Below are 27,985 nucleotides of genomic sequence, written 5' to 3'. Positions count from 1 at the left end.
AAAAGTGGGTTTAAAAAGACCAAGCACACAAGGTAATTCTTTAAGACCTTTATTAACAGATGCTTGCAGTTTGACTTGAAAAAATCAGGTGTATATTTCATACAAATTAAAAATGAGGTTCTTAAAAATCTCAACTTGACCAGATATGAAACAATTTAAAAACCTTTAAAGGTATATTGAGAAAAAACAGGCTTTTAAAAAACGTGTTTATAGTTTCCAAAAGGAGACTTCTTTAGGTAAAAATAATAAAAACCCCATGCTGCATAGATAATGCAGATAGTTCTAGTAATCTGGTCAACAGCAAAAAGCAAGCACTTAAGGTCTTCAGTTCCAATTCTTTTGTTCATTTCTTATTGCTGGAATTTCGTTTTCTTGTCTTCTTCATTTCTTAAGTCTTTTCTTTGATGACTAAACTGAAAAAGAGGAACAAAAAGGGATGATCAGACAGGTGTGGGGGGTTACAGGGCGGTTTTGTCTGCCAAGATACAGCTGCAATTAATTCACAGGTTCTCACTGAGACAACTCGCACACACACAGAAAAATCCTCATCAACTACAGCTCGTTAATCAGCTCACTTGACTCCCCCATCACTGCCAGCGACCAAACTGCTGGTTTTCCCCGCAAAAGCAACGCAAAGGACTCGGGAGGCGCTAAATGGAAGCACAAAGGAATCCCGGCGGGAGCCGCTGGAAATGCCGCTACCAACACAGCGGGGCTGGGAAGGCAGGAGGACCCAGCAACGGCTCCGGCAGGCGCCGAGGAGCGGATCTGTACCTGTGGCTTCTGAAAGCCGCTGCCCAGACCACAGAAACCACGATTTATAGTCTCCATAACATCAACAGACAGAAAACAAGCCAAGTGTCATCCTGGGGTTTGTTGGAAGCCACGACATGAAGAATTCATCTGGCTGGTGTTAACAGTGGGATCAAGTGCACAGAAAACACTGCGGTGAGGATTGAAGAGGGACCGAGTCACAAATCCAGCAGCAGCTCAGCCTCCCAGGAACGAGTCCCCAAACTGGGGGAGGTTGGAGCTGCTGCTGCCACCAAAACACCCCCAGCCCAGCTCCTGCGTCTCCTGCCCCGCTGCTCTGCCCTGGGGAGACCACCCCTGGAATATTGTGTCCAGTTTTGGCCCCTCAGCTCCAGAAGGACAGGGAACTGCTGGAGAGAGTCCAGCGCAGCCACCAAGATGCTGAAGGGAGTGGAGCATCTCCCGTGTGAGGAAAGGCTGAGGGAGCTGGGGCTCTGGAGCTGGAGAACAGGAGACTGAGGGGGGACTCATTCCTGGGGATCAAGATGGAAAGGGGCAGTGTCAGGAGGATGGAGCCAGGCTCTTCTGGGTGACAACCAGTGACAGGACAAGGGGCAATGGGTGCAAACTGGAACACAGGAGGTTCCACTTAAATCTGAGAAGAAACTTGTTCGGGGTGAGGGTGTCAGAGCCTGGCCCAGGCTGCCCAGGGGGGTTGTGGAGTCTCCTTCTCTGCAGACATTCAAACCCGCCTGGACCCCTTCCTGTGGAACCTCAGCTGGGTGTTCCTGCTCCATGGGGGGACTGCACTGGATGAGCTTTCCAGGGCCCTTCCAACCCCTGACATTATGGGATTCGGTGACCGTTTGTCACCAGCAGAGCCCCAAGGGGTGTTTCCCAGCCCAGGCAGAGCAATGGGTGAGACACCAGCAACACAACATGAACACCAGTGAGAGCGAGGAGAGAGGGAGAAAGGGCAGACAAGGAAAGCACCAGAAAAAAGAACAAGTAGAACAGAGTCCTACCAACAAAATATATTCCCAAATTAGCAAAACTGTCCACCAGCAGACAGCACCGAACCAGCGCCAGGCCGCAGCCTGTTTGCCTTGTCACAAAAGCAAGGTTTTCACACCAACCGTCCCACAAGGCTCCTGAGCAGCAGCACAGCGGCTCCTCCGCGCCGCGACCACCATCCCAACCGGTTTTTCCAGTGCCTTTTTTTAAAGACAAAAAGCTGCTACTGAGACACTCCTGCAGGTTGTGCACCAGCTTGCTAGAAATTAATGCCTAGAGGTCCTATCGCAATTCACCTCTCATTTGGGACGGAGCGATAACAGAGCCCAGGAAGCACCAGGACCTGTTTCTCCCCAGCTCCTTCCAAGTCACTACCCCACCACTGCTTAAATTACTATTTCTGGGTGGAAAAAGGCTGAACTACTGAGCACAGCCAGGATTTTAAGCTTAACATCACTCTAGGCCGTGAAGCCATCAACAAAAATTCAACCTGGTAACTGAGTCCTCCTAATTCATCAGCACTCGCACAGCAAACTCTCAGAGTTGGGTTCTGCAGACACACAAGCGTGAGCAATAGTCCAAACCTCGAAAGGTAAAAATTAAAGGAAAGCAGCAAAAGAAAATGAAGCCGTATGCTGGAGCAGCCCCGGCCACGCACCCGGATGATGGTAGAGATGTTAAGCCGGTGTTTACTCAGCCCCGCCCTGCTCGGCCTCGGGAGCGGACGTGTTCTCAGCTGGTGGTTCGGCTGTCTTCGTCTCTTTGCCATCTTGTGGTTTAGGGTTCTCTGGGCGTCTGCGTCGGTAGTTGAAGTTACGACGGTACCGACGTTGAGGTGGCTGCTGACTTTGGGTCTCATCCCCTTGGTTCTCTTTATCTTCTTCATTCCCGTCCTCTCTAGGTTGTCTTTGACGAGGAGGACCCCTGAAAGTCAAGCTGGGCTTTAACAATGCAGCATCTGACCATCGCCATGTTCTGGCTCTGTTGCTAAAAGGCAAGGTTTAAAAAATTAAAATAGAAAAAAAGAAGTCGATGTGCAGCATACCTGCGGAATCGCGGTCTGTAACCTCGATACATGTTCTGTCTGACTGGTCTGCCTTGTTCTCCTGCACCCTGGTTGTCAGCACCCTGGAAGACACGAGGCAACAAACCATCTCAGCCACACACAGCTGGTAACGCCACAGCTTGTCACGCCGGGAGGAAGCGGCTGCCAGGCCAAGCCTGTGCCGTACAACGAGGTGAGAATTCGTGTTTCTTCCAGTTAATCCCATGGGAAGTTAACACAAATTCAAACAGTTCTTTAAAAGCTGTAACATTAAGACCTCTGCTCCAGTGTCTCACGTTACCGCCAAACCGCGACAAAAACACCTTGAGCATCTACGGAAAGCAGCACAAAGCTGCGTCCATCGCCCCACTCCAAAGGAACAGGGGCAGTTTGGCACCAGGTTTTAAGCCAACGTTACCTCCACGATCTCTCCCTGCACGGGAGGGTTGGTGTATTGTGGTCGACGCCCGTAGGGCCTACGCATATAGTAAGGTGGGTACCGCCGCCTGCGGTAGGGACGGCGTTGCTGGCCTTGACCTTCCGGGATGTTCTCTGCTCCTTCGTTCTTTTCCCCACTCTCACTATTCTGGTAGTTTTGCTGGTAGTTGCGTGGAGGACCCCTACGACGTGGATATCGTCTGTAATGGTTACGGTCTGCTGCGTATTTGCTGCCTTGCACTGGAACTCCACCGGGACCTGTCACGTTCGCTGCCTCCGCGCCCTGCGGAGGAGAGAGCAGGTGAGCACTCAGCACCACAGATACGGCAAAATATCATTTAGCAGCGATTTACATCCACGTTGCAAAGCACCAAAACACCCATTCATCTCCCTGGATGTCATGAGGCATCGGCTCAAACCGCAGGCACCACAGCAAAGCCTGCAGACCGAGTTTTCCGCACGCGCCCCGACACCCCGGAGTCGCGTTTACCTTTTCTCCCTCAACCACATCAAACTCCACGGTCTCTCCATCTCCTACGCTGCGGAGGTACTTCCTGGGGTTATTCTTCTTTATGGCAGTCTGACAACATAATATTGCAGAATTACATTTACAGGCACAGCACAAAAACGCTACTTAGCATATCTGAAGAATTAAAGAAAAAAAAGATCAAAGAATTTGAGTTTTTAGTATCTTAAGAGGAAGAGGTGTACTCCTGAAAAAGCAATGAAACCACCATGAAAATCCAAGAAGCCATCAAATTAACTGTATCACTATAGATCTGGCCCATGTGAAACGTGTACCAGCTGAGCAGAAACATCTGTCAACGCGCTGCCTGCTGAAAAAGCAGCCTGAAAACAAACCAACCCCCACTGCCCACAGTGTTGCTACCAGAGCTCAGCACTGAACGCCCCACAGTCTATACATCCCTCTGACATATACACATCAATATATAAGCATTTCTGATTTCCAAGCCACTGCAGCACACAGGCCATCCCCAGCCATGGCCAGAAATCAACAGATTGTTTTCTTCTCTGAGGCTTCTCCACCATCGCTCCAGCCACAGCATTTACCAATTCATTTCAGATCTACTCTACATGTGTACAATACGTCAAGGATTGACCTTCCCAAGGCATCAGCTCCACACAAGCCTTTGTATCGGTACCCCAGGTTAAATGATTCTACTGAAAAACACTGAGTTTTCCACACTCTTCAGCATTTGATTCCATTTTTGCCAGATGAGTTAACAGGCCCCAAGCTCAGCCACGTTCTGCTTATCAAACACTTTAACTGAACACTAATCCAAGTGTAACAACAACACAAAAAACCTCAGCAGCAGAATTTGACTGGAGTTTTTCCCTAAATGGAACAAAATCTATGGAAACACATGCCCACAAGTCTCATCCTATAGAACAGCGGGTTTTGGGAAAGACAGGAAACACCAACACAGCTCTAACTCCTAAACCAAGCCCACTTCTTTCACATGAGACCCCTAAAGCTGTTTTACCATGAAAATTCTTCCATTAAATCACTGCCAAACTGCACTTTTAGAAATGTAACAGTAGTTACAGGACAAGTCCCGAGATGTGACTGGTGAGTCAAGGTCTCAATCGCGGCCTGACAGCTCACGCAGGGCACGGGTTCCTCACGCACACACACACAGCAGAGCCGTTTGGCCTTTATCTGCTGCCCTGTGACAGAGTAACCTTTGTAAACAAACGCTGCTGCCTTTTAATCGCAGGTGAATTCGGACACAGCCCAAGCAAGAGAGCTGGCAAATCCAACCCCAGCCAAACCACTTCCCAGGGGTTCCTTTTTCCTCCCTTTGTTCACACCACCAGCAATACATCCCCAACTGGAAACAAAAGAACAATCCACGGACTCCTAAATGCCCCAAGTAAACCAAGCTCCACCAAAACTCTGTGCGGGCTGCGTCGCAACAGGAGATCCCGAGCCAGGGTGCAAACCCAGACCTGCTCACACTGCCAGGGCAGACCAAGGACTAAACTAAGGCCACAAAATAATCCCAGGTGTGGTGTGCAGTGTCAGTCTGGAACCAGTTTCCGGTTTACCTGCTCACTATACAAGTGTACGTATCTGTTAAACTGAGAAAGTACCTATTAAAATGTTTGCAGATTTTTCACTGAAAGCCTGGAGCAACACATTCCATAAAAGTTTTGCCTAAAAAAAGTCTTCTCTGGCACTTCTATTATTACAGCCTATTACCCTATTAGCGCCCAACTAATTTCCCTCCCTGCTGCAAGCTTTTCATTTGATTTCATTTCCATACACTTACTAACAACTGTACGGATCCACAAGGCAGCTTCCCTGGACTGCAGCGATCGTCGAGCAGAGCGCGGGCACAGCCAGCGCCACTTCCAGCATGTTACAGTCCCACCTGGATCTCGTGTCCTCCCCACAGATGTATGTGCATGTGTGAAAGCCCCAGCCACATGCAAGCTCTACTTGCAACCCTTGTTCGTGTTCAGGTAACAGGTCTCGGAAAATGTGAGGCTCTTTCCCAACTTTGGTTCTACTCACGCGGGTCACGCGCAGCGAGTTTCAGAGGGAACGTGTTTTGGTTTCAAAGGAATCTTACCTGATGGACAAACACATCTTCCTTGGTGTCATTCCTGCAAGACAACAGGAAATTGAAGTTCACGTATGAAATGCACAGTAAGCCCAGTTTAAAAATGTGGTTGTTCGGGGTGGGGACGGAACTGCCAAGACCAGCAGCTGTCGGCACCAGCTCCCAACCAGCCCCAGCAGCTCACTGCTGGAATATAGAGACGGTTGGGCAGCATGAGCAAGACTCAGAGCACCAAGTTGCAGGGAAACCGCTCCTTCTCCCTCCTGCACACCCACGGTTCATCCCACCCCACCCAGGGGCATGTGTGAAGAGGGAAGAACACCTGACAGCGGCCAGACGATCATTTCTGACAGAGGCTGGGAGGTACGACAGCTCTGCGCGATCTCTGCAGTCGCATCCCCTCAGCCTCCACATTCCCTTCATTTAAGGAGCGACCAGTGCTCCAGCAGCAGGGTCAGGCAAGTTGGATTTGTGAGCACAGAGAGGGAAACCTCGAGCTTCTCCCCTCCCAAGAAACAGCAAACAGCTCAAGTCTGCACCTCCACGGACCCCTAAGCCTCTTTCACGGCGCAGTTTCTGAGGCCGGACAACACAACGCGGTATCAATGAGGTCAGCGAAGCCCCATGGTTGAGCTGGATGCGCCGTTTCCACCGCTCACAACAAACTCACAGCCGCACCAACCCACCCTCGCTGCGGCACTGGTTTCGTTAGTCTGCGGAACGGTTTGAATCGGTAGCAAAGTGGCTTTTATTTCCTAGAATGACTGGCGAAGAACATCGCAAAGGAAAGCTGGTGTTAAACGGTGCTCAGGACTAACTGGAGAGCTTATGGGTTTGAGGAACAGAATAAAGAAGTCTTGTTTTTAAATATACAGCCAACCGTTCCTCAAGATGACAATTAAGACTCTTCCAAAGACTCGATCTACTCAATCTTCCAAAAACTCTAACTACAGCTATTCTATCAGACAGCACCAGTAAAAATAAGTCCCCTTGTTTCCTCAGGGAACTGATGCCTACAGGCCTCACAGGTTATGGGAAAAGGAAACCAAGCAGAGCAGCCTGATCAGCACCCAGGAGCCCTTGCAAAGCTGGAGCCTCAGCACAACATCTCCTACCAGATGCTCTAAAAGCCAAAAACCTTCAGAAAAGCCCAGTAATAGGTTTTCAGTGAAAAACATTAAGCTTGGAACCCTCCTTCACTGGGAAGTGACAAATGGTGGTAGGACGAGCTCGTGTGTGCGCTCTGCAAGTGTGGACACTGTGCTTTTGCTAAGTTCCATTCTGGACAATCATCCCAGCTACTGGGTTTTAAAGTCCTTTTGAAAACGCAGTTTCCATTTAAGAGGACACTGGAGATTTAGATCAACAAATGACTCGGTTAAACAGACACAGCTCGAGGTGCAGACATGGTCGATGGGGAAGGCCGGCGCCTGCCGGGCGATCCCCAATGACAGGAAGCTCCAACGGTGTCAGTGGCACAGTGACCACCTTCTCAGAGAAACTCTGAAATGGCACAAGAGAAACCCCCATTCTGAGAGCTTAACAAGCCCTTTAACTCATCTTTGCACTAAATGACTCTTCCCTCAACATCTTTAATCCATAAAAATGTTTAAAAAAATTAATCAGATGAGCAGATTAAGAAAAGGCCGCTCTTAAACCCAGAAGAATGCTAAATCCAGAGCCGGATCTCAATGTGCAGCTCCAGCGATGGCAAGAGGACCAACTCACTGCCCTGCACACCCCTATATTATTTTGCCAACAGCGAGAAACAACTGACAGGTACTCAGAATGCAAAAATATTTCGGAACAGAAACGCACTTCTAACATTCAAACACAGGAAATACTTGAAGTGAACATGCACCTACATCAAAGCTGAGTTTTAGCTCCCAAGTTAATCTGAGCTGCCGGCAGCCCCGGCCGGAGTGAAGCAGAGCGAGGGCAGCGGCTCCGCAAAGCCAGAGATCCCGGAGCCCAGGAAACGTCCCCCCCTGGTTCCCAGGCTGCCGCGCTCATCTCTTGATAACACCACATCCCGCTGGGCTTCTCATTAAAAATGGCAACCTCGGGGATTAACCAGCTGCCAAATTAACGTCCGGGGAAGCCACTGGGATGGCTTAACTCGCTGCTGCTGCTGCTTCCCGGCCTGACTCAGTCGCTGAGCGTTTCCACTACCGAGGGAAACAGGAAAAGCCTTCCCTAGAGGGACAGTTTGCGGCCTGTGACTTTATAAGCGTTTATAAAACCCAAAGAGGCTCAAGCTTACAGCACCGACAGCTATTTGACATTTCACATGAAAACCTACATAAAGAATGCAAACTGGGCAGACTCCGAGCGGAGTTCTTAAAAGTTTCAGACACAAAACCAATTAGGGAGCTTGGCAGACAGTTCAGACTGGGTCATGAGGTAACAGACAGTTGAAAAAAAAAGTAGTATTTAAACTAAACATAAAGAAAAAGCCAAATAACAGCCCCAGGATCTACGCTTGCTTCTCTGTCCCAAGTTTTATACAACAATTCTGGAGCTGTGGGGTTGGCGCACCAAGTGTGTAAGGTAATGTGGCATCTGTAAAACAACCCCAGGAGGCCCCTCCAGAGCACCCAAAATTCCCGTTTTTCCATAATTGGTTTGCAAATTTTAGGACTCCTCCACTACCCAACCCCATCACTGATACGCTGATCTTAATTATTTACACAACTGTTCCGTTTTTCCTCTCAACCAACTGCAGTCATGAAAAGAATCTTGTAGGCACTTGTTTCTTGAGCCCCCTTATAGACTCCAGCCTTGCGATACAAAATCAATCTGAATTTTGCTCTTTTCCCACACATTTAGGCTTCCTTGAGATAAAGTGATTTTAACTACCAAGCACTCAAAGCAACCTTTGCTTGTAGCGATGTGACTGAACTTCACGCACGAGTTTAAACAAATATTTTGCCAGCAGCCAGCGGATTTCTACGCCCTTAAAAGCCAAAAACAACCCCAGAAGCCCCTATCCAGCAAAAAATTAAAGAATCTTAATATAGGAAATAGCATCATGAGAATATGGATATTAGGAATAATTTATTCCCAGAAAGGGATGTTGGGTGTTCCAACAGGCTGCCCAGGGGGGTGGTGGAGTTACCATCCCTGGAGGCGTTGAAAATACTCATAGATGAGGCTCTCAGGACATGGGGCAGCGCCAGGGCTGGGGAAGGGCTGGACTGAAGGAGTTTGAGGGGCTTTTCCGCCCAAAACGGTTCTATGAGAATAAATTCCCTGAGACACCAAAGTTCTTGCAGAGAAGAACGCACTGAAAAGCCAAGCTGATAAACCGGCCGGGGCGAAAGCGCAGGGGGCAGGACACATGTCACCCCCTCCTCCCGCCCAGTGTCACCGCGCGGGGTGACAGCGGCGACAAAGCCCCGCCCCGCAGCCCCCGCCCCGCCGGCGCCCCCTCACCTGTTGATGAAGCCGTAACCGTTCCTCACGTTGAACCATTTCACTGTTCCCAAAACCTTCGTTGCTGCGGGAGGGGGGGGGCGGCGTCAGGCGGCACGTGGCGGGGCGGCGCGCACAAAGGCCCCGCGTGGCGGACATCTTGCGCCGCCCCGCCCCCACCCGCCGACACGCGGGGCCCGGCGGCGCGCGCGGGAGGGAGCGGGGAGGGGAGGGGTGGGGGAGGCGCCCGGGGGCGATCAACGGCCGGCGCGGGAGCGAGCGCGGGGGCGCGCGCCGCCCCTCAGCCCAGGGGGAGCTCGCGCCGCCCCTCAGCGATGGCGGGAGGGGAGCGGGGGGGGGTGGGCTCGCGCCGCCGCCGGGGCCTCCCCAACCGCCGCGAACCCCCGGCCCCTCACCGATGACCTTCTTGTCCCCGCCGGCGGGAGGCGCCGCCGAGGCCAGGCCGCTGCCCCCGTTCCCGGTGCCGCCGTTAGGCTTAGAGTCGGCGGGGGCGGCGGGGGCCGCCGCGGGGACGGGGGCGGCGGGCGGCTGGGTCTCGGCCTCGCTGCTCATGGCGGCGGCTGTTCGGTGCGGACGGTGGTGGTGACTGGCTGTTTGCGCCGCCTCCCGCGGTGTGATGGTGACTGAGGCCGGCCGTGGGGGGGCTGCTCCCTGCTCCGGGCTCGCTGAGCTCCGCTCTCCGCTCCCGATACCGATCGAACTGGCCACAATGGCGGCCCGCACCGGCTAGCCACCCCGCGCGCCCCGCCCGCGCCACACACCATTCGCCGCTCGGGCCGCCCGTTAAACGGCGAGCGAGCCCATTGGCTCTTCTCCTCGCGGCCACCGCCCCTCGCGGGCTGTCCATTGGCGGCGACACCTGCCTCTCCTCAGGCGCGCGCGCCCATTGGCCGTGCCGCCCGCGGCTGCCAGGCTCGCTTTTCTTACCGGCCTAGCCGGAGTCCCCGCCCCCGCCGCCTGATTGGCCACCTCCGCCGCTCCCGCCCCCAACGGGCCCGACCGGGGAAGTGAGCGCGACCATGTGGCGATAGCGCCCGAGGCCGCTCCGGCTCCTCCCGCGGGATCCCCGGGTCCTCCCGCCCGCCCCCGGTCCGGTCACCCGGCCAGCGGCCGCCCCGCGCTACCGGGACCCGGCCCAGCGGCCGCGCTGGCGGCGGTTCCCGCGCTCTAAACCGGCGATCCCCGGTACAGGGGCCGCTGCAGCCCCCGCGCGGCTCCGTTAAGAAAAATAATAATCGGGAGGAGCCCGCGGGTGTTAATTAACGCTGGGGAATGACGGACCTGGAGACATGGCGGAGCTGCCATAAATCCCTAATTAGGCGCAGTTAACGCACCGTTAATCACCCCCCGGGGAACGGGAGCTGCGCTGGGGTGGGGCGGGACACCGGGCTTAACCTCCCGGGAGCAGGGACCCGGGTCTGACCGCCCCCACCGGCAGCAGGCACTCTGGTTTAATCCCCCAGGCAGCCCGGTCTAACCCCCCTGGGGAACAGGCAGCCGGGTCTAACTCCCCCCCGCGGTGAGCAAGCAGCCCGGTTTAATTTCCCCGAGGAGCTGCAACCGGGCCTAATCCCCCGCAGGCAGCAGATACACGGGTCTAACACACCTGGGTTTAACCCCCCAGGCAGCCCAGTCTAACCCCCCTGAAGCAGCAGACACCTGGGTCTAACCTGCCCCAGGGAGCTGGCAGCCGGGTCTAACTCCCCCCAGGCAACCAGGTTTAACCTCCCTGGGGAGCAGGAACCCAGGTCTAACGCCCCCTAGGGCAGCAGGTAGCCCAGTCTAAACTCCTCCAGGGAGCAGGCAGCCGGGTCTAACTCCCAGCCCAGGCAGCCGGGTCTAACCCTTCCCCCAGGCAGCTGGGTCTAACCCTTCCCCCAGGCAGCCGGGTCTAACCCCCCACCCCAGGCAGCCGGGTCTAACCCCCTGCAGGGTGCAGGCAGCACAGAGGCCCTGGGCCGGCCCTCCTGGTGAGGAGGGGAAAGGGTCTGGGCTTCACCCTCAAACACTGGGGGCCTGGTTGGGCTCTCCCAGCCCCCCCACCGGCCTCTGCTCCCCAGGGAGCTCCTTGGGTGGCACCTGCCAGGGATTTACTCAAAGGCCTCCTAATTGAGCCATTGAAGAGCCAGGTGGTAGCCCCGGGTCAGATGTCTTTTCAAAGGCTGGGCTTTAATTAGGCCTTTCCTAAGCAGCCCAGGGGAGCTTCTCTGCTGTGAGTGGGTGGGTGGTGGGAGCCGGTGTGGGGCAGCTCCCCCTCCTCCTGAGCCCTTCTTGCCACCCGGGAAAGCAACAGCGCTGGATGTATTTTGATGGAGCTTTTCTTGAGCACTGGGATGGGCTGACTGGAGCAACAAACACACCGCGCTGGGAAAGGGCTGCTGAGCCCGTGCCCAGAAATAAACTGGATTTCTGGTGAAAAAGCACCGTGAATGTCAAAGGAAAAAGCCGCTCTGTGGTCTGGGCCTGGGGAGGGAAGGGGCGGCGGGTTCTGCGTGTCGTTCCTCACCTGATGCTCTGCAGGTGCGAGAAGGTGCGATGCCTTGGGCCGCAGAGGAGTGAGCACCAGTGTCCTCAGCAACGTGTGACCCCAGGAATGGAGACAGGACAAGGAACACCCCCCATTTCCACTTTAGAACCCCAGTTTTTACTCCTAGAGCACAAACACCCTCTGCTTCCCAGCCCAAGTCTCTGTTCCAGCACCTGGGTGAACTCCGGTGGCACCGAACAGCCCCCAATCTATACAATGAAATTAAACAGTATTCCCTGAAAGTTAAAAGTTTCAGAACAAATATGAGGCCTTGGTACTGATTTTAAAATATGTTCCTTAAGCCTCAATGATTGTTTGCTGCTGCCCTTACCGACGGTCTATAGGTAAATGGGAAGTCAAATGTATTGCACTGTTGGCATGAAGTGCCTATAGGTCTCCTTTCTACTACTAATTTAATTTGAACTTGAATGTGGATAAACGCAGCTTCACTTAAGCTGAAGTTCATACTAATGAATGTACTCACTTCATAAATGTTCTCGGCATCACGAAGTTTAAAGCAATTTAAATAATAGGGTCTCTGAAATTTCATCCTCGTGGACATGCAAAGGTGGAGCTTAAATTTGTGTGGGGTGTTATTAAAAACTCTCCAGACAATTCCACCATGTTCTGTTGAGCTCGGGCACCATCCTTCCAGCAGCGGGACATGAAGATGGTCAATGGTTGGACTCGACCTTAAAGGCCTTTTCCAACCAAAATGATCTGCGGTATTCACGAGGTGTTCTACAAACGCTCATTTACAACATAACCCACATCGGTGCTCAGCAAAACGACACCGATGAAATCTCTGTGCCACATAAATCTGTTGTGTTTCAATAATGCTGCGGGCAGAAAGGTTCTGGGTGCCCAAGCTGTAATTACACCCAGGAGCGGAGCCGGTGCAGCTCGGGATCACCGCGCGCCTCTCACCACTTATTTTGTCGATGCCCAACAGCAACGTCCCGCGACACCGCACGGCGAATAACGCGCGTTGCTGGAGATGCCGCAGCCCTTCTTGCCCAAAAAATCCCTCGTCCGGCACGTGGACTGATGTGCACCGCACTCCCATTTAGCAAAATTCTTTATTTACATTCCAAAAGGTAAAAAAAAACAAATATAGAGGCTCATTATTAAATACCGTCAGAAGAACGTCGAGAGCGTGGATCTGCAGACAGGGCTGTGGGGGCTGGAGCTGGAACCACAGGAACCCTGGAACAGAGAAGGAACAGGTCAGTTCAAACACTGCGGCCAGTTCTGCTTAAGTTCTTCACCACCGATCTGGACGAAGGGATCGAGGGCACCACCAGTAATTTCAAGGCTGACACCAAGCTGGGTGGGGGTGTTGATCTGCTCAAGGGTGGGAAGGCCAAACAGAGGGATCTGGATCAGCTGGATCGATGGGCTGAGCCCAACTGTCTGAGGTTCAACAAGGGCAAGGGCCAGGTTCTGCACTTGGGTCACAACAACCCCATGGATGCTGCAGGTTCACGGAGGAGCGGCTGGAAAAGGACCTGGGGGTGTTGGTGTCAGCGGCTGAACATGGGCCAGTGTGTGCACAGGTGGCCAAAAAGGCCACAGCATCCTGGCTGGGACCAGCACTGGGGTGGCCAGCAGGCCCAGGGCAGCGACCAAACCTGTGCTGGGACCTGGGGAGGACAAACCGTGAATCCTGGGCGCAGTTTTGGGCCCCTCACACCAAGAAAGGCCTTGAGGTGCTGGAGCGAGTGGAGAGAAGGGAACGGAGCTGGTGAGGGGCTGGAGCACAAGTGTGATGGGAGCGGCTGAGGGACCTGGGGGTTCAGCTGGAGAACAGGAGCTGAGGGGAGACCTTCTGATCTCTGAACTGCCTGAAAGGAGCTTGGAGCCAGGGGGGTCGGGCTCTGCTCCCCAGGAACAAGCGCCAGGAGCAGAGGAAACGGCCTCAAGTTGCCCAGGGGAGGTTGAGGTTGGATCTGGGAACAATTTCTTCCCCAAAGGGCTGTGGGGCATTGGAACAGGCTGCCCAGGGCAGTGCTGGAGTCACCATCCCTGGAGGGCTGGACAGACGGACATGAGGTTCTCAGGACATGGGGCAGGGACAGGGTGGGTTATGGTTGGACTCCATGATCTTGAGGGGTTTTTCCCACCCAAATGATTCTATTACACGCTCAGCAGCCGTTCCCAACTCATCCCCAGGCCGGGCAGTGACTCCAGGTGCCCCTCAGCGGTTTGCAGTGCGTTCTCTTCGCTGCACTCGCTGTCTCACATCAGCCCCGAGCTACAGAACTCGGGGTCCCCCTGGCTCTCCGCACATCTGCATCTACCTCTGAACCTAAAACCACAGCACCTCCTTCTCCTGCCTGATTTTGAAGGATCTCGACAAGTAACTGATTTAGGCTGGGCCTGAAGCTGGGAAAGACAAACCCGCTCTTGCCTACAGGCGGTGCAGGAAGGTGGCTCCTCAGAGCTGGCTGGGAAATCAAGCAAAGCAGCACCAGAAATGAGAAGCCACCCGTCTCCAGTTTGATGCTGCCAGAGCTCAACGTGCTCCAAATAAACACGATCAACAAGTCTGGGCCTGAGGACAACTCTAAACGGGACCCGACCCGCCAGCGTGGCTCTGCCCGGCCTGGTCACAGGGTTGTCCCCGTCTTCAAAAGCCTCTAAATGCCACCAGAAGTACTGGGGAAATGAAATAACGATCGCATTCCCCATTGTCACTTCATCAAACAGGAGCAGCTCCCAGGGGTTGAGAGACTTTGTTAGGGAAGCGGACGAGTCCTCACGGCAACTCCAGGCGTCTTTGGGAATCATTCGATGGAAGGTCAAAAATGGTGGGGATTTGCTTTTGTCAGTGCCCGCCCACTGAAATCTGAAAAATCAGCAACCAAAAGGCTAATACAGCAGATTTCTGACAAGCTGCAGCCCGACACATTGAAATCTAGACAGATTTGTTTAAATGCTTGTGTTTTTTACGGTGAAGTGGGCGGACAAATAGAAACAGAACACTGTGCATGAGCCTGGGCTCTGTCCTCAGCCCACCAGTTTAACCCAAGTGAAACCTCAACACCAGGTGGAAACATCTCCCTTTGGGTGAGGACAGCGGGATTTTTACAAGTTAGGATTATGTAACGTGATAATTTCTTGGCCCTCCATAGCTGCACTGAGCAAGGCGGCTCAAGTCCTTCTTCTTTCTCCTCCTCTCTCTCCCTCCTCTCCTCTCCTCTCCTCTCCTCTCCTCTCCTCTCCTCTCCTCTCCTCTCCTCTCCTCTCCTCTCCTCTCCTCTCCTCTCCTCTCCTCTCCTCTCCTCTCTTTCCTCCCCTCCTCTCCTCTCCTAGCAGCCTAAGCCCATCCAAGGCTGAGCTTCCACAGCTCCATCATCCCCCTTATGGCAGCTGCAAGATCAGGTCCCTCGGGCGCTGCCACGGATGCTGGGGTAGCTCAGGGGAAGCCAGCGCAGGCAGTTGAGCTGGCAAAACCCTAACGCTGTTAGAGAAGCATTTTCTGGTGTTTCACGGAGCCGAGTCAGCTCTGTGCAGACTTAAATGCGAAAATAAGTCAAGGAAAAGCACAGAGCAGAGCAGCCCCGAGCTCAATTGCTCTGGTGGAAAGAAGGGTGAGCATGAGCCAGCACTGGGCCCTTGTGGCCAGGAAGCCAATGGTACCTGGGGTGGGTTAGAAGGGGGTGGTCAGTAGGTCAGAGAGGTTCTCCTGCCCCTCTGCTCTGCCCTGGGGAGACCACACCTGGAATATTGTGTCCAGTTGTGGCCCCTCAGCTCCAGAAGGACAGGGAACTGCTGGAGAGAGTCCAGCGCAGCCACCAAGATGCTGGAGGGAGTGGAGCATCTCCCGTGTGAGGAAAGGCTGAGGGAGCTGGGGCTCTGGAGCTGGAGGAGAGGAGACTGAGGGGGGACTCATTCCTGGGGATCAATATGGAAAGGGGCAGTGTCAGGAGGATGGAGCCAGGCTCTTCTGGGTGACAACCAGTGACAGGACAAGGGGCAATGGGTGCAAACTGGAACACAGGAGGTTCCACTTAAATTGGAGAAGAAACTTGTTCCTGGTGAGGGTGTCAGAGCCTGGCCCAGGCTGCCCAGGGAGGCTGTGGAGTCTCCTTCTCTGCAGACATTCAAACCCGCCTGGACCCCTTCCTGTGGAACCTCAGCTGGGTGTTCCTGCTCCATGGGGGATTGCACTGGATGAGCTTTCCAGGTCTCTTCCAACCCCTCACATTCTGGGATTCTGTGGGTGCCCGGGAAGATGAGGACTGTGCTGCTTTGACTGAAAATGGGTTACTTTTCTTCATGCCATTAGAAACGTTTCTTTTTCCTAGCTAGCACGCCCATTATCTGGACTTAGTTTGAGAACAGCAGGTAACACCCCAGCACAGAGTTAATGCTTCTAATTGCTCTGGTCTGAAAGCCAAGGACACTGGGAGCTTTGCCCACAGGTGTGAGGCAGAGATGGGGCAGAGCTGGACTGACAGCCAGACCGACCAAGGAGAGTACTCCGCCCCATCAGCATCATGCTAATTATCTAAGGAGAGCTGGGAACTTCCGGTTCTGGCTCTACCGCTCTCTCTGGTTCTTCTCTCTCTGGGGGCAGCCGGGAGGTTTTGGTCAGGATGTTTAGCCCAAATTTTTGCCATTTTGCAGAGGCCTCTGGGCTTTCCTGATTTTTCCTCCTTTTATCACTGTTGACCGAGTGATGCTCGCTGGGACTGGCTGCTTGCTTGTGGACAGAGTTCATGAGGAATTGCCTTGAGTATCTTTTATTTCTCTTACATATATATATATATTTACTAATAGTATATTAGTATTTAGTTATTTTATTAAACTGTGTTTATCTCAATCCAAGTTTCTCCCTTCCCTTTTGATTCTCTCCCCACTGAGGGTGGGGAAGGGGCTGAGCGAGCGGCGCTCGCGGCTGCATTGCCAGCTCAGGTTAAACCACAACAGGACTCACCGCACTTCTGTTCCACTGCTTTACATTTCCCCGCACTGCGAGATGACAACGGGCAGCTTGGGTTTGTTATTTGGACCCGTAGGCACGTTCTGGGGGCAAACAAATATATAATGTTAAACCTAATAAAAATACAGTGAATCCAGTGAGCGACACGGGAAGTGATCCTGCCCGTGTGCTCTGCATTGGGGAGGCCACACCTGGAGTGTTGTGTTCAGTTCTGGGCCCCTCAGGTCAGGAAAGAGATTGAAGTGCTGGAGCAGGTCCAGAGAAGAGCAACAAGGCTGGGGAAGGGACCTGAGCACAAGCCCTATGGGGAGAGGCTGAGGGAGCTGGGCTTGTTCAGTCTGGAGCATAGGAGGCTTAGAGCTGAGCTCAGCACTCTCTAGAACGACCTGAAGGGCAGTTCTAGCCAGGGGGGATTGGGCTCTTCTCCCAGGCACTCAGCAATAGGACAAGGGGGCATGGGCTTCAACTCTGCCAGGGGAAATTGAGGCTGGAGATTCGAAAGCAATTCTGTGCAGAGAGAGTGGTCAGCATTGGAATGGCTGCCCAGGGAGGTGCTGGACTCACCGGCCCTGGAGGTGTTTAAACTGAGATTCGCCATGGCACTTAGTGCCATGATCTGGTCAATGGACTGGAGTTGGACCAAGGCTTGGACTGGATGAGCTCTGAGGGCTTTCCAACCCAGTCCATTCTGGGATTCTGTGACAGCACTTGGGGAGCGGCTCAGAGGTGTCTGCGTGACACAAGGAACGGGGAAATCTGGACACAGCTCTGGGTGACACAGATGCACCCTCACCGGCCATAAGCCGGTGACATCTGTGTGCACAGAGGCTGGGGACACGGAGCAGAGCCCGACCCTTTGAGCGGGAGGGAAGGGACGGAGCCAAAACAGGAGAGCTCCTCATGAGACGCAGCCAGCACCGCGTTGCTAGAGGCTGCTCTGGCTTCAACCTTTAAAGTTACTAATTACGGCTGTAACAAGAAAAGCGAACGTGGGTTGATACAGAAGAGGAATCCACGTATGAGACGGTCACAGCACCACCCTGAAGCCCTCGTTCTTTCATGAATCTATCATAAATCTACAGCTTATATCCCTGAATTTGCCCCTCAGTGAGCGTATTTATCTGCAGCTCCTGGAAGCCCACAGAAGATTTAATTTTTCTAATTAAACACGCTGATGACGGATCAGCAGAACTGATGATTTAGCATCCACCAAGTAACCCCAGGCGATGGCACAACGGGATCCGCTCAGCCCCATCCGAGCTGCTGATGGAACAGCTTTGCAATTCGGCTTCCGGAACAAATGCAAAGCGTCGCAAATAAAGCCACGGGAACACAATCCCCGCTCAAAGACCGAGCGGCCGCCACGAGACAGCGCGCTCCCAAACCCCGCCTGCGCGGCCGCCTGCGCCCCCGAAGATTTCCTGCTGTTTTATAGCGATGACAACTGATAACACCAGTTATCAACACCGGTATTCTGGCAAACAGACAGTGGGAGAGGACAGTTAATCCTCGTTAATCCTCTACGCAACTTTCCAACGTTGAATGTTCGCAGAGAAATAGGTGAATTCAACTTACCTCAATTTTTCTCATGACCAACAGCCCATCGACAATTTTACCTAGAACGAGAACACGGAACCACTTCAGTGTGGCCAGTTTGCACCTTTACCCCCTCGCACATCACAAGTTCATGTGGTTTTGCTCCCCCTGAAAGGTCCTGTGCAGCGTGAAGCTACCGGGCACACCGGGGCTGATCAGTGATCTCTGAACTGGTACAGGAAACAATCCCCCTGCAAACATTTCCCATTTCAGAACAGATTAAGAACACTGGCCCGTCCCAAGGAGGGCACAACCAGAACAATGGAGGCTGTGAGATGCCAGCCGTGCCAAAACACAGCGCGACCCAGCTCTCCAGCACGCAACCTTCGTAACGACGCAAAAAAGGCCGTGAACGGTATCGGTGTTACTCGGGAATCGGAGGAAGGAGTAAGCAGGACATGGGCTTAGCGGCTGCATCCTTCAAATCTCTCAGCGCAAGTGGCAGACGTGAAGAGCCAGCACATGTGGTTTCATTGAATTATTATCTAGTAACTCTGCTGAAAGCTCAATTCTGAGCGTGGAGAAGAAAGGGGTCCCCCCATCTTTGTGCGCTGGCACAAGGGTTTATGTATGATACACCAACCAAGGAATTGATCTGGGGTAAAGCTGAGCAGGGAAAGAGCGTTTCATTTCACCTGGGGAGGAACAACCCCCGGCACCAGCACAGGCTGGGGTGACCTGCTGAAGGCAGCTCTGCAGAGAAGGACCTGGGAGTTCTGGGGGACAACAGGGTGACCGTGAGTCACCAATGTGCCCGTGTGGCCAAGAGGCCAATGGGACCTGGGCTGTGTGAGGAACAGTGTGAGCAGCAGGTCAGGGAGGTTGTTCCTCCCCCTCTGCTCTGCCCTGGGGAGGCCCCATCTGCACAACTGGGGCCAGGCCTGGGCTCCCCAGCTTCAGAAGGACAAGGAATTACTGGAGAGAGTCCAGCGAGAGCTACAAAGATGCTGAGGGCTCTGGAGCATCTTAGTGATGAGGAGACACTGAGAGAGCTGTGGCTGTTGAGCTGGAGAAGCTGAGAGGGATCTGATCCATGGATCAATATCTCAGGGTGGGTGTCAGAGGATGGAGCAGACTCTGTTCAGTGGTGCCCAGCGCCAGGGTGAGGGGCAACGGGCACAGACTGAAACACAGGAGGCTCCATGTGAACATGAGCAGAAACTTGTGTGCTGGGAGGTGCCAGAGCCTGGCCCAGGCTGCCCAGAGCGGGTGTGGAGTCTCCTTCTCTGAGCCATTCAAACCCCCTGGCCCCACCTGTGTGATCTGCTCTGTGACCCTGCGCTGGCAGGGCTGGGCTGGGGATCTGCAGAGCTCCTGCAGCCCAGCCAGCCTGGGCTTCTGTGATTTCAACCACAATCTGAGTCTCTGGCTGCACCGATGCCACCGCTGGCACAGTGAGGGGGGACGAACCAGCAGCCCACGGCTGTTTATTGGCGCAGGGAGACCCCGAGCTGTTCCACCCCCCGCAGGTACTCACCAAACACAACGTGTTTTCCGTCCAACCAGTCACACTTGGAGCACGTAATGAAGAACTGGCAGCCGTTGGTGCTGGGACCGCTGTTCGCCTGGGGGTTGAGAACAGCAAAACACGCACAGATGAGGACTTCCCAAAACTCAAAGCAGATGCATCTCAAGTAGGAAAGAGCTGTTGCTCTACACCAACCTATTTTAGCTTTTTGCTACAGAAACCAAAGGAAACAAGAACCTGGAGAGAACCCTGGCAGAAAGAAAGAAGCTGGAAGGTTTCCTCAGAATAAACCCCAAACGCGTTTCAACGATCGGGATGAGGAAGGTGCTGATCACCGGCTCACAGAGCGGTGTCTTGCGGCTGTAAAGTTGAATTCACGTCTGAGCGCGATGCCCAGAGATTCGCGCTCTGCTATGAAAACCTCTCAGCAACGCTTCAGTCCGCTTCAATATGTCAAAGTTCACCGACAACCAGAACGACCCCAGAGCCAACACACAGATGCCAATATTAGGTTGGGGCAAAAGGAACTGCGATATTTGCACTGTCGAAACTCACCGTTTGATATTGGATACGATCGTAAATACAAGTGGTTATGTTATACATCATTTTAGCGAGTTTTTCTCACTTTATGGTGGTTGGTTTTTTTGCTTCTGACTTATTACTTGTTGTCTATTTTATATTTCTTTCAGACTATTGACATTAGACAAAAAGCAAATTTGAGCCATTTTCTTCTTCGAGTTCAAAATGAGCCGTAAAGTGGCGGAGAAAACTCGCAACATCAACAAGGCACTAATGAACGTGGTTCGTTAACACGCAGCGGTGGTTCCAGAAGTTTGGCAAAGGAGACGAGAGCCTTGAAGACAAGGAGCAGAGCGGTGGCGCTGAGAGCGACCACTGAAGCTGAACCTCTTACCCGAGGAGTTGCCGAAGGACCCAACGCCAACCAGTGCTCAACGTCGACCACTCTACGGTCGTTGGGCATTTGAAGCAAATGGGGAGGTGAAAAAGCTCAATAAGCGGGTGCCAAAAATCCAAAAAATCGTCATTTTGAAGCATTGTTTTCTCTTCTTCTACACAACAACAATGAACCATTTCTCAGTCGGACTGTGATGTGTGACAAGAAGTGGATGTTGTGCAACAAGCGGTGACGACCGGCTCAGCAGTGGGGCTGAGAAGAGCCTCCAAAGCACTTCCCAAAGCCAAACGTGCACCAGGAGAAGGTCGTGGTCACTGTTTGGTGCTCTGCTGATGGTCTGATCCACTCCAGCTTTCCGAATGCCGGTGAAACCGTCACATCTGTCAAGTACGCCCAGTGGACTGGGGAGATGCACGGAAAACTGCAGCTGGTGACCAGAAAGTGCCCAATTCTTCTCCACAGCGCCTGACCACACGTCGCACAACTTACGCGTCAAACGGTGAATGAATTGGGCTACCAAGTTTCACCTCGTCCACCGCGTTCTCCCAACCTCTTGCCAAGCAACTGCCGCTTCTTCAAGCACCTCGACAACTTTCTGCAGCGAAAATGCTCCCGCAGGCAGCGGGACGCAGAAAACGCTTCCCAAGAGTTAACGGAATCCTGACACACGGAGTTTTACACTAAAAATAAACAAACGCGTTTCTCATTGGCAAAAATGTGTTGATTGTAATGGTGCCTATCTCGGTTAATAAAGATGAGCCTCATTTTGGGGCACGTTTTGTGGATGAATAACAAATCCAAACGAACCCAAAGGCAGTGGTTTTAGGGGCCGGGCAGCTGCGGGTGGGAACGCTGAAGCACGGGCTCCACTTGCTCTCCATTGCAAAACTCAGCGTATTGTTCTGCCAGGCACCGCGCAAACGCTGCGGTTTTTCCTACGATGTTGACCGGGAAGCGCGTGTTCCAAAAGGCACCATGGAAACGCTGCCGTGGCTTCGGAACTCCCACATCTCTTTGTTTCATCCTTGCTGAGGTCAGTGGTTGATAACGGCATCAGGGAAGAAAAAACCACCACCGCTTGGCACCGTATGAAAACCCTGCAAATTAAACCATTCCGAAAGCAAAGCCTGACCCAGAGCTGCACCAGGTGAGAAAGAATCAGTGTTGTGGGGTCAGTCACTCAACTATTAACCCAGGAGTAACTTTCTGACCGGTGGTTACAAAGCTCGTCTTTGAGACCTCGCATCCAGCGGTGCAAAGAGTTTATGTGCTTAGGAAAAGGGGACACAGAAAGAACCGAGGGCTTTGAGCGTTCTAATGTTGTTATTCAACACTCACCATGGAGAGCAGCCCAGGAGCAGAGTGTTTCAGCTTGAAGTTCTCATCTGCAAAGGGTCCCCGGTAGATGCTGGCGACGCCGGTGCCGTCCCCCTGCCCATTCAAAAACTCAATTCAAAATCCCCAAGCTAAAGGACAGGGATAAACTCGGCCCCAAATGGGAGCTGCACTGCCCTAATTTACACCCGTGGTGACCACGGTGTTTCACTCCTGAAGAGGAACAGCGACTGCATCGTTTGCCATCGGTGTCGGCACAAACCCCGGGAGATGGTCGGGATTCAGCCCAAACCTCCCAGGGTGAGACGGAGCCCATGGGATGTTCAGGACGGACCCATCTGGACTTTGCGGGGAACAGGAAAGGGATGGAGAAGCTTGGGCCGGTGTGACGAGGAAAGCAGAAGCGGTTGTGCGGAAAAAGTCGGCTGATGGTACATTGATTTATTTCACCTTATTTTCTGTGATTTTACTGGAAAGAGAGAAGCGATGTCTCTTCAGCAAAGACACGGTCATCACTTGCCTCTTGCAAGTCCAGGCACAACAAAAAAGGTGAAACAAGTAAACGCACCTCGAATCCTGGGGGCAGTTTTGGGCCCCTCAGCTCAGGGCACAAAATGGCAGCACCGAGATCACCTCAGGGCTCAAAATGGCGGCCAGAGGGGTGGCGGGATCACCTCACACCAAGAAAGGCCTTGAGGTGCTGGAGCGAGTGGAGAGAAGGGAACGGAGCTGGTGAGGGGCTGGAGCACAAGTGTGATGGGAGCGGCTGAGGGACCTGGGGGGTTCAGCTGGAGAACAGGAGCTGAGGGGAGACCTTCTGATCTCTGAACTGCCTGAAAGGAGCTTGGAGCCAGGGGGGTCGGGCTCTGCTCCCCAGGAACAAGCGCCAGGAGCAGAGGAAACGGCCTCAAGTTGCCCAGGGGAGGGTGAGGTTGGATCTGGGAACAATTTCTTCCCCAAAGGGCTGTGGGGCATTGGAACAGGCTGCCCAGGGCAGTGCTGGAGTCACCATCCCTGGAGGGCTGGACAGACGGACATGAGGTTCTCAGGACAGGGGGCAGGGACAGGGCTGGGTTATGGTTGGACTCCATGGTCTTGAGGGGCTTTTCCAACCAAAACAATTCTAACAACGACCTTTCTCCTCCTCTCCACCTCCATCCCCTGTGTCTCCACCTCAGAGAGACCCCAGATCTCTGCTGCATTCCCCACAGGGAAGGTCCAGGGGAAACCAAGTTCTTGTCCACCCAGTTATTTTACTTGGCCCACTTGGAAAATGTGGCTGTTGGCCCCAGATTTAGAGCCCTGTCCATGGCTACAGGATTCCTCCCACATACGAGGAGGGAAATGTCAATGCAAAAAAAATCACAAAAAGGAAGGTTTTCAAATATCTGAAAGACAGACGCCGTGCGGCTGTGTATCAGAGTAACCAGAAATACAGATAAATCTAGAATAGGCCACAAAATGCCGGAAGATGTGAAGTTTCCCCCTTGCATCGCTCATTTCTCCAGTGCTGAAGCATCAACATTAAATTGCTTTATCATTCTGTGTGGATTTTCCCTTTCTGTGTCACTTCAGCCCCATTTCTTCTGCCTTGCTGCATCCTGTCACCCTTCACTGCCTTTCTATGTAACATAAATTTGGCCTAATCAATAAAGTACAATAGGAAAATAAGACGCCGGTGATGGAGCACGTGCAGCCCCACAGCTTTGGCTCTGCCTCCTGTTCTCTGTGGTTTCACTAAACTGTTGTCTCTGAGACAGAAACAAACACCCCAGCTTAGTGGTGAGTGTGACCATTCCTGCCCCCCGAGGGGCTTTATAATAAAAGTAATATAAAAATCACAAGCACTGGTGCGATCCGTAATACTGAGCTTCAGTGGGAGTAAAAAAGCCCCCGGGACATCTGAGCACATCACGTTAGGGCAACGAAGATGCTCCTCACACAGGAGATGCTCCACTCCCTCCAGCATCTTGGTGGCTGCGCTGGACTCTCTCCAGCAGTTCCCTGTCCTTCTGGAGCTGAGGGGCCACAACTGGACACAATATTCCAGGTGTGGTCTCCCCAGGGCAGAGCAGAGGGGCAGGAGAACCTCTCTGACCTACTGACCACCCCCTTCTAACCCACCCCAGGTACCATTGGCCTTCCTGGCCACAAGGGCCCAGTGCTGGCTCATGCTCACCCTGCTGTCCCCAGGACCCCCAGGTCCCTTTCCCCTACACTGCTCTCTAATAGCTCATTCCCCAACTTACACTGGAACCTGGGGTTGTTCGTGCCCAGATTCAAGACTCTACACTTGCCCTTGTTATATTTCATTAAATTTTTCATTTTCAGCATTTCCCAAGAGCGCGACCACCACTGCGAGCACAAAGCCTTCTCTATTTGTGAAGAAAATTCGCTAACAAAAAGTTAGTCTGGACTTAAACTCTCTCTTGCACGAGACGCTTGGTTCTGTACTTAGGGTCTCTCTCCACAAAGCGAGTAGAAACTCAGAGGGTTTCTTGTTTGGGGGGAGAGGAGAAGGACAACAGGATCAAATAATATGATCTTCCCAAGTTTGAAAAGCCTTTCGCTGCATGGCTGTTTCTTTTTTTAGAGGGGAAATGTTTTGGGAAGGAAATATTTAGAGAGCAAAGATTTTGGGAAGAAGAAGGAACGTTCAGCCGAGACTCCGGATCCATTTCCGCGTGCACTGTGCTCTGCTGCAGTCAGATGGCAGCAACGCTACGAGGAAACCTCTGGGTACCCAGAGACCGAGATCCCCCACATCAGCGTGGACTAAACTGCAGATTATACCACATAGGAAAATACAAAAGGAACATAGAGGTACATACGTTTACAAAGTCACCTCCTTGGATCATGAAATCCTTTATTACCCTAAAGAAGTAAAACAATAACTTAGTTCTCAGTAGAAAAATGCCTCGAGAAGCTTAAAATGTGGTAAAAAGTAGCTCTGCCCCAACGCAACAGAAGTTATTGGGTCTGTGAATGCCGCAGTCTCCAATTTACAGCAATTGTTAATCAGTGCTGCTACGGGACAACCCCGGAGCCATCGCTGCTCGACCGGAGGCAGCGATGAGGTGACAGATGCCACAACCAACCTGTGTCCTGGCACACGAGGAACAGGGATCCCTCCCCATGACCCCAACGTACAAGGTGTGACAGTCCCCAGAGCCCCGAGCGACAGACGGACGACACCAGCCCTGAGCTACAAACGCCTCCCAGGCTCAAACCCACACCCAGCTCAGCCTGCTATTGATAATTATTTATAATTACCTGTGGAAAGTGCTTCCTTTATAACCTATGGGGACACCATCTTTCCTGCAAGGAAATAAACAGGAAAAACCATTGCAGCTCACGGGACACCCCAACACCAAACCCTGGGTCCCCAAGCGTCACCCTGTACGTCACCAGGCACATGGACACGCAGCCAAGCGCTGCAGCCCCAGGCTCTGGGCCAAGGGAAACCCGAGGTGGGCTCTGCACATAAAATCCTGTGGTTTCCTACAAAATCCACACCGTCACCTGACGGGACCCCACTCAAACTGCAGCACGAGCACGGGGGATTTGCAGACGGGGCTTTTTAGAGCAACCTGAGCGCAAACTAAGCCATGCCCAAAAGGGAAAGTCTGACCTCTCCATCACCAACTGAGCCCGGCGCAGTTTCACCAGAGCAGATTTCTTTAACTCTCTTGTTTTGAACTGGTATAACAAAAACTTCCACGTCAGCCTTAATCCTGCTCACCCACCGCATTTCCCTGAGTGGGGCTGCTCCAAAGGGCTCCGTAACCCACTTACCTGAATTCACCCGTACAGAACTGCCTGGAAGACAAAAAGAGAGCAGAGCGTGAGCCTCGGCTGAACCCGGGGACGCACAGGACGGCGTCTGGCGAACACGGACCCACTGCTCTGCGGGACACTGCTCACTGCACCCGAGACACCGCCAGCGAAACGGGAACCGGCACCGACTCCTCCCCGGTTCCACCTCAGAGCAGACTCTGCACTTTCTGCAGTTGAGGAGGTTGAGTATTTAACACCGAGGTTGTAAGACACCAAATGTGGATCTGGTCTCGTGTTTCACAGAAAACAGGGTATATTTGGTACATTCATTCTGCCTGTGGAGGTAGAATGTCCCAGTGGCACATCCTTAGAATCACAGAACAGAATTGTTTTGGTTGGAAAAGCCCCTCAAGATCCTCCAGTCCAACCATAACCCATCCCTGTCCCTGCCCCATGTCCTGAGAACCTCCTGTCCGTCTGTCCAGCCCTCCAGGGATGGTGACTCCAGCACTGCCCTGGGCAGCCTGTTCCAATGCCCCACAGCCCTTTGGGGAAGAAATTGTTCCCAGATCCAACCTCAACCTCCCCTGGGCAACTTGAGGCCGTTTCCTCTGCTCCTGGCGCTTGTTCCTGGGGAGCAGAGCCCGACCCCCCTGGCTCCAAGCTCCTTTCAGGCAGTTCAGAGATCAGAAGGTCTCCCCTCAGCTCCTGTTCTCCAGCTGAACCCCCCAGGTCCCTCAGCCGCTCCCATCACACTTGTGCTCCAGCTCCTCACCAGCTCCGTTCCCTTCTCTCCACTCGCTTCAGCACCTCAAGGTCTCTCTTGGTGTGCGGGGCCTTCAGGCAGTGGCTCAGAACTCTCACATGACATTAAGGTTCTGTCTTTTCCAAATTCACTGAGCACACCAGCAGCTCCGCACAGGGAGCAGAGGGGCTGGAGTCGTCACCTTCCAGCCAGACGGGATCCCCTGAAGGATCCGGGTGCTGCTCGGTCCTGTTTCTCTGGGGACGGGGAGCGGAGCAGAGCAGGTGCTGGTTCTGGGGAGCAGGGAGCGGCTCTCTCACCATAGATGTTCCTGCACCCTGCAGCCCGGCTGGGAGCTGCGCTGGGGATCGGCGGCTGCTGCTCACCTGAAGTTCTCAGCAGTTTTGGGAACGACGTCAGCGAACAGCTCGATCTTCATGCGCCCGACCTCCTGGGGACACGGCGGCCGGATCAGCTCCCTGCGCCCCACTGCCACAGCCCAGCCCCCCAGCACGCAGGGACCCCCAGAGCCTCCCGCTGCACCCCCAGCCCTGCAAACCCCACCCAGCACCACTGCTGGCCCTGCCCCACGGCCCCTGGACCCTGCAGCACCCCCAGCCCCCCTGCTGCTCCCCCAAAGCCCCCATCTGCTGCCCCAAACCCAACCCCTCTGCCCCCTCAAACCCAACCCCACCGCCCTGCCAAACCCAACCCCTCTGCCCCCTCAAACCCAACCCCACTGCCCCCCCCCAAACCCCCGATCTACTCCCCCAAACCCAACCCGCTGCTCCCCCCAAATTCAACCAGGCTGCCCCCCCAACCCAACCCCACTGCCCCTCCCAAACCCCCCATCTGCTCCCCCAAACCCAACCCCGCCGCTCCCCCTCAAACCCAACCCCACCGCCCCCTCAAACCCAACCCCACCGCTCCCCCCAAACCCAACCCAACCCCACCGCTCCCCTCTCTGCTGCCCTCACTCCCCCCATTGCTCCCCCATAACCCCTCTACTGCACCCCCAAATCCCCCCGTGCTCCCCAAGCCCCTCCCCTGCAGCCCCCCCAAAACCCGCCCCACTGCTCCCCCCAAGCTCCCCCCGCACCGCTCCAGGTGCCTCCAGCTGCGCCCGCACAACGAACCCCTAAACCCTTCAGTGCCCCCGCTTCACCCCGCACCCCCGTTCCGTGCTCCCCCCGGCCGGGCCCCTCCCGCACCTGCCCGCCGATGGTGACATCGAAAAACACCACGGGGTTGTTGGGGTTCAGCGCCAGCGCCGACATGGCGGCCACGCTCCCGGAAGGAGAAGCTGCGGGGGAAGCGGAAGAGGCGCCGGTAATGGCGGCGGGGGCGGGGCGGCAGCGGGGACGGGGAGCGGGGCGGGAGAGGAACCGGGAGAGGGCGGC

The 27,985-nt window shown here is 53.8% G+C and overlaps 2 protein-coding genes across 4 annotated transcripts; both read right to left on the bottom strand.

Annotated features, from left to right (window-relative positions):
• Positions 1-33: 33 nt before the first annotated feature.
• YBX1 (Y-box binding protein 1) lies at positions 34-9,996 on the bottom strand. 3 transcript variants are annotated; one of them, XM_065854993.2, is made up of 8 exons: positions 9,669-9,996; positions 9,274-9,337; positions 5,848-5,881; positions 3,741-3,830; positions 3,231-3,533; positions 2,813-2,895; positions 2,426-2,703; positions 34-413 (listed from the first exon to the last, which is right to left on the bottom strand). In XM_065854993.2, exons 1-7 carry the CDS (start codon positions 9,823-9,825, stop codon positions 2,457-2,459), a joined length of 978 nt encoding a protein of 325 aa, XP_065711065.1. In that variant the 5' UTR covers positions 9,826-9,996; the 3' UTR covers positions 34-413; positions 2,426-2,456. The 3 variants fall into 3 exon arrangements, with proteins under 3 accessions (XP_065711065.1, XP_065711066.1, XP_065711067.1); XM_065854994.2 differs by having other exon boundaries at positions 34-408; XM_065854995.2 differs by having other exon boundaries at positions 2,426-2,691; positions 9,669-9,995.
• Positions 9,997-12,860: 2,864 nt separating this feature from the next.
• PPIH (peptidylprolyl isomerase H) lies at positions 12,861-27,922 on the bottom strand. Its single transcript, XM_065855082.2, has 10 exons — positions 27,797-27,922; positions 26,972-27,036; positions 25,859-25,882; positions 25,337-25,381; positions 24,895-24,937; positions 22,067-22,159; positions 19,822-19,909; positions 18,324-18,364; positions 16,743-16,831; positions 12,861-13,006 (listed from the first exon to the last, which is right to left on the bottom strand). Exons 1-9 carry the CDS (start codon positions 27,860-27,862, stop codon positions 16,763-16,765), a joined length of 534 nt encoding a protein of 177 aa, XP_065711154.1. The 5' UTR covers positions 27,863-27,922; the 3' UTR covers positions 12,861-13,006; positions 16,743-16,762.
• Between the last annotated feature and the right edge of the window lie 63 nt (positions 27,923-27,985).

Source organism: Patagioenas fasciata, chromosome 23 (genome assembly GCF_037038585.1).
Source record: "Patagioenas fasciata isolate bPatFas1 chromosome 23, bPatFas1.hap1, whole genome shotgun sequence".
In the NCBI taxonomy this organism is placed as follows: Eukaryota; Metazoa; Chordata; class Aves; order Columbiformes; family Columbidae; genus Patagioenas; species Patagioenas fasciata.
Note: the sequence above shows the minus strand (reverse complement) of the source record. Positions and strands in the feature narration are given on the sequence as shown.